Consider the following 5102-nt stretch of genomic DNA (forward strand, 5'->3'; position numbering starts at 1 on the left):
ATCATTGCTATACCGTGTTATGGAACAGGTAAATATTATGTACTTACTATATTTCTGGATGGGTGATGTCAAATCTGAATACAATGGGAAATAAGAGACACCTAGTTTTTGCACTAATGGATTTCAATTCAGCATAGTTGCTATAAAAATGTAGTTCTAGGACTAAGAGCATTACTGTCACTCTGTTAGAAATGTGCACTCTCGGTTTCCACTTTGGCATACTGAATGAAACTCTGGCACTGGGGCCCAGTCATCTGTGTTTTAAAAAACGCTGGAGACGATTCTGATGGACATCAAAGTTTGACAACCACTGGTGTAGTGGTTTCTCCATGAGAATGAAAATCTCCTTTTGCACTTTTTCAGTGAAAGTCTTAATGTTTTGTAAATGTGGGTGTATACATTTGAGTGTGATTTTAGAAACCAGAGATAAAAATCCTCTTTGGTGCACAGAAAGGAGATTTTTGCATTTTTATCTGATTTGAAATGATTTTGACAATATTCATCAGAAATATAGGACCCGATTCATCGAAGTGTGTATCATCTTTTACAGGAGCCTTGTCCATTAATATATCTTTCCTTATGGACACGGTGTCAATTGTTCAAACCCAATCTGATCTCTTGGTTGGAAGAAGAAGAGTTGAGGACAGTGGAGAGAGGAGTCTTCAAAGGTGAGTGATTGTGAAGAACTTTTCTGGTCAATTAGAAATTTCACTATGTTTGGAATTATAATGAGGAGACATTTTAAGATGTGCTTTCTCTCAGAAAGCTGAGGTCATTGGTCTTGGATTGTTTGGGATGTCTTCATCGTGAATTCACATACATTTTTACTGTACATTTACTCAAAATTTCCTGTGATCTCACAAATTGACCTGTTTTTTTTTTTTTTTAAGTTTATTTTGATAAATTCTCTTTGTCCAGAGCCCACTTACTTTCCTTCCCTGATAATATTCTGTCTCTTTTTCCGTCATATTTGATTTTCATAGAATCGTTTTTTAATCCATGGCTCAATTTTGACTCCACATCCTTATCATTGTTAAATTGTTGACCTACACAAACTACTCAAATCTGTCATATTTTTTCTCTTTTTACTGTATCTAATTTCTAAATAATACAAATGAGCCTATTCCTTTTTTTTTTTTTTTTTTTTTGTGAGGAAGATTAACCCTGAGCTAACATCCATTGCCAATCCTCCTCTTTTTGCTGAGGAAGACTGGCCTTGGGCTAACATCTGTGCCCATCTTCCTCCACTTTATATGGGACACCACCACAGCATAGCTTGACAAGTGGTGCATCGGTGTGTGCCTGGGATCCAAACGCCGGGCTGCCGCAGCAGAGCATGCGCACTTAACCGCTGTGCCACCAGTCTGACCCCATGAGCCTATTGTTTTTAATTCCTTTAACCTACCATTTCTTGCGAATTTTACATTTGTTATTCTCTTTTACTTTAGAATGGGAAATGCGACTTAAAACTAAAGACTCAACACTTCCTCTACAGGATATTTTAGGAGAAGGAATATTCAATAGGATTGAAACAGTAAGATCAGTAAGTTTGAAAAGAGATGTTTCTTATTTTCCACATTTAGGAAAGATTAGGAATTTCATTTGATAGAAGATCAGCACAAGTGATAGATATTTGAGCTAAGTGGCATTCATCCAAGAGAGAGCATTATCTCTGGTGAGATATTGTGAATATGATGAATTTGGGGAAAACCTAACTTCAAACTTACTGCTTTACAATTTGCAGAGGTACTCATTCCCACGTATGTAACTAGACATGGGGTTTTTAAAACAATTCCTTCAAACTGTACAGTAATCTGTTAAGATCAGAGTAGATCACACATCATCTGGGCAGAAGGATTCCATCATTCAGCTTGAAAGAAATCAACAGGATAAGAAGTTGTATGACTCTAATGGAAATGGTAAAAAGCAAATCAGCATGGTAATGATGTTTCTATTTTGAGATGGGTAAAATCAGTTAATGATTCTGAGAGTTCTTTATCTTCATTCATCAACAGGAAAGAAGCCACTTTGGATGGGAACTGAGTGAGTGTAATGAATGTGGAAAAGACTTCAGTGAACAATCATGCCTTGAGACACACGGGAGAGCTCAAAATGGAGGAGACAGTTATGAGGATAATCAGTGTGGGAAAAGCTTCCTTACTCTGCACAAGAAGTCCTCTACTAGAGAGAAACTTGGTGTGTTTAATCAACGGGGAAATGCTGTCCACTTGACTCCAAATATTGTGTCCTGGAAAACTAGCATGCAAGAGAAAGCCTTCGAATGCAGTGACAGTGGGAAAGCCCTTGTTAATCAGTTTTACTTTCAGGCACAAATGAGAAGTAACAATAGAGAAAATCTCTATGAATGGAAGGACTGTGGGACAGCTTTTATTCACTCCACAAGCCTTTGTGGACATGTACAAATTCAAACTGCTAAGAAACATTACAAATGTAAAGAGTGTGGGAAAAATTTTCAATATTCTACATACTTTAAAGTTCACATGGGAAGCCACACTGGAGAGAAGCACTATAAGTGTAAAGAAAGTAGGACAACCTTAATTAGTTCTTCTTACCTTGCTAAACATATAAAATCTCATCCTGGAGAGAGGCCCTTCGTATGTAAGAAGTGCGGAAAGTCCTTTAGAAGTTCCTCATACTTTAATATCCACATTCAAATTCATGCGGGAGTAAAACCCTGTAAATGTAAGGAATGTGGTAAAACCTACACTGTGTACTCAAGCCTTGCTAAACCTATAAAAACACATACTGGAAAGAAACCTTTTGAGTGTACTGTGTGTGGAAAAGCATTTGCGAATTCTTCATGCTTTATGATTCACTTTCGTACTCACACCGGAGAGAAACCCTATGAATGTGAAGAATGTGGGAAAGCTTTCACTGTTTCCTCAAGCTTAGCTAGACATGTAAGAATTCACACTGGAGAGAAATGCTATAAATGTAAGAAATGCGGGGAAGCCGCCACTTGTAACTCAAATCTAAGTCAACATGTAAGAATTCATACTGGAGAGAAACCCTATAAATGCAGCGAATGTGGGAAAGCCTTCATTAGACATTCAGATTTTACTAGGCATAAACGTATTCACACTAGAGAGAAACCCTATGAATGTAATGAATGTGGGAGAGCCTTCATTAGGCATTCAGACTTAACTAAACATAAATTCACATTGGAGAGAAACCCTATGAATGCAATGAATGTGGGAAATCCTTCATGAGGCTTTCAGACTTAACAAAACATAAATGAATTCACACTGGAGAGAAACCTTATGAATGTATGGAATGTGGGAAAGCCTTCAGTGATTCCTCAAGCCTAGCTGGACATGTGAGAATTCACACTAGAGAGAAACCCCATAAATGTAAGCAGTGTGGGAAAGCTTACACTTTTTCGACAACTCTAAGGCGACATGAAAGTATTCATATTGGAGAGAAACCTTTGAATGTGGTGAATGTGGGAAATTCTTTACTAATTCCACATATCTCAGGACACATTTGAGAATTCACACTGGAGTGAAGCCATTTGAGTTTAAGATACATGGAAAAGCACATTATATTCCTCAGCATTTTGCATCCATATGTGAACCCACACTGGAGAGAAACCCTACGAATGTAAGCACTGTGGGAAAGCCTTTACTATTTCCTCAAGACCAACTGAACATGTAAGAATTTACACTGGAGAGAAAACCTATCAAGGTAAGGGATGTGGGAAAGACTTCATTTGGTCCTCAGTCAGTATAATGTGTATGAACTCACAATGGAGAGAAGCCCTATGAATGTGAAGAATGTGGAAAAGCCTACAAGTGTCCATGTTTGCTTCAAATACGTGAAAGAACTAACATTAGTTATATGCCACAGGAATTTAGGTAATGTGGGAAACCAAACAGAATGTACTACAACCCTGCATGTAAGAATTCACACTGAAACCATTAAATGTAAGAAATATGCAGAGCTCTAGCTTATAGGGTGGTTCTGTAGATGTATTTTGAACATGTGCCATTCTGCTCTGGTAATTTTTGGGAATGGTATGGCTTTCATTCCCAATAGTAATGCTAAGCTGGTGTAGTTTCTATGCATTCCAGATTGCAGGCTGACCAAAAGTGGGCCTACCAGATTTACAGTTTCATGGATCCCCTTCTTGTTACTGACCAGGTCTAAGATCATGAAGATAGTGACCACTTGTATCAGTTCACTACTCAGAGAGTCCATCTACAGTGCCTCATGCCAGCCAAGGTGGGGAATCTAATGCCTCTGTAAATTATCTAGAAATGTTTTTGTCCCTTTCTCACACCTGATCCTTTTCAGCAAAAGTCAGGGTGCAGGCAAGAGAAGAGTTTAGAAAAAGTGAGGTTTTACCTACTATTGGGACACACCGTGACTTCATGACTTGTGTGGGAGGCCAACCACCATAGTACCTGGGGAGGACCTTTAAACTTAGGCTGTGCAGGAAGAAGGTGAGAAAAATGAATGTTCTCTTTCACTCCTGTATCCAGCACCACAGCCTGGCATAACAATCATGTCATCTTTCCAACTCAAGCAACAGCTCCCACTGGTGATATGACCTGCTTCTGTGTGTGTTATTCTGTCTGTGTGCTGTGCAAATGGAGAAACTCATGCAAATATGGCTGGTCCTGATAATATGCTGTGCTTGATGCCATCACTGGCAGTTCCTGATTGTGAACTTTGAATGCAGACCCAGACAAGGACAACCTCACTGCAGCATCAGTGATACAAATTCATATAGTTCTGATGCTTGAGCAGCCTTGGGTTATATCATGTATGGTCATCAAGGCTGCAGCTGCTTGCTGACACTTTCTTGAGGCTTAATCAAAACATTGTAATTGTAGTCCAAATCAAGCTTAACAAGTCCTGAAAGGAAATACTTGTGCACCTTCATCTCTCTTGCTGTCAGTCATCTTGTTGCTTATGTGAAGAATACAAGACCCTGACCACTCTTCCCCTTGGCCATTTCTTACAAGTGTGTTTGCAGTGAGGAACCATGAGAGATGAGACCATCTATCCCATTGAGACAAAGAGCAGGTTTGCTTACTACTTGAAGTAAACTAGGTTCCACAACCTCAGCATTCCTCTTC

General features: G+C 38.9%; 1 protein-coding gene across 1 annotated transcript; it reads left to right on the top strand.

The window, feature by feature from the left end:
* Positions 1-237: 237 nt before the first annotated feature.
* Positions 238-3419, top strand: LOC131394448 (zinc finger protein 266-like). The gene is made up of 3 exons (XM_058525818.1): positions 238-668; positions 1449-1534; positions 2016-3419. The coding sequence occupies exons 2-3, from the start codon at positions 1457-1459 to the stop codon at positions 3228-3230; spliced, it is 1293 nt and encodes a 430-aa protein (XP_058381801.1). The 5' UTR covers positions 238-668; positions 1449-1456; the 3' UTR covers positions 3231-3419.
* Positions 3420-5102: the final 1683 nt, after the last annotated feature.

Source organism: Diceros bicornis, chromosome 30 (assembly GCF_020826845.1).
Source record: "Diceros bicornis minor isolate mBicDic1 chromosome 30, mDicBic1.mat.cur, whole genome shotgun sequence".
Taxonomy (NCBI): domain Eukaryota; kingdom Metazoa; phylum Chordata; class Mammalia; order Perissodactyla; family Rhinocerotidae; genus Diceros; species Diceros bicornis.

Coding starts and splice junctions, on each gene's coding strand:
- LOC131394448 (XM_058525818.1), top strand. CDS start 1,457: ATGCGACTTAAAACTAAAGACTCAACACTTCCTCTACAGGATATTTTA. Junction 1,535..2,015: donor TATTCAATAGGATTGAAACA/GTAAGATCAGTA, acceptor ATTCATCAACAG/GAAAGAAGCCACTTTGGATG.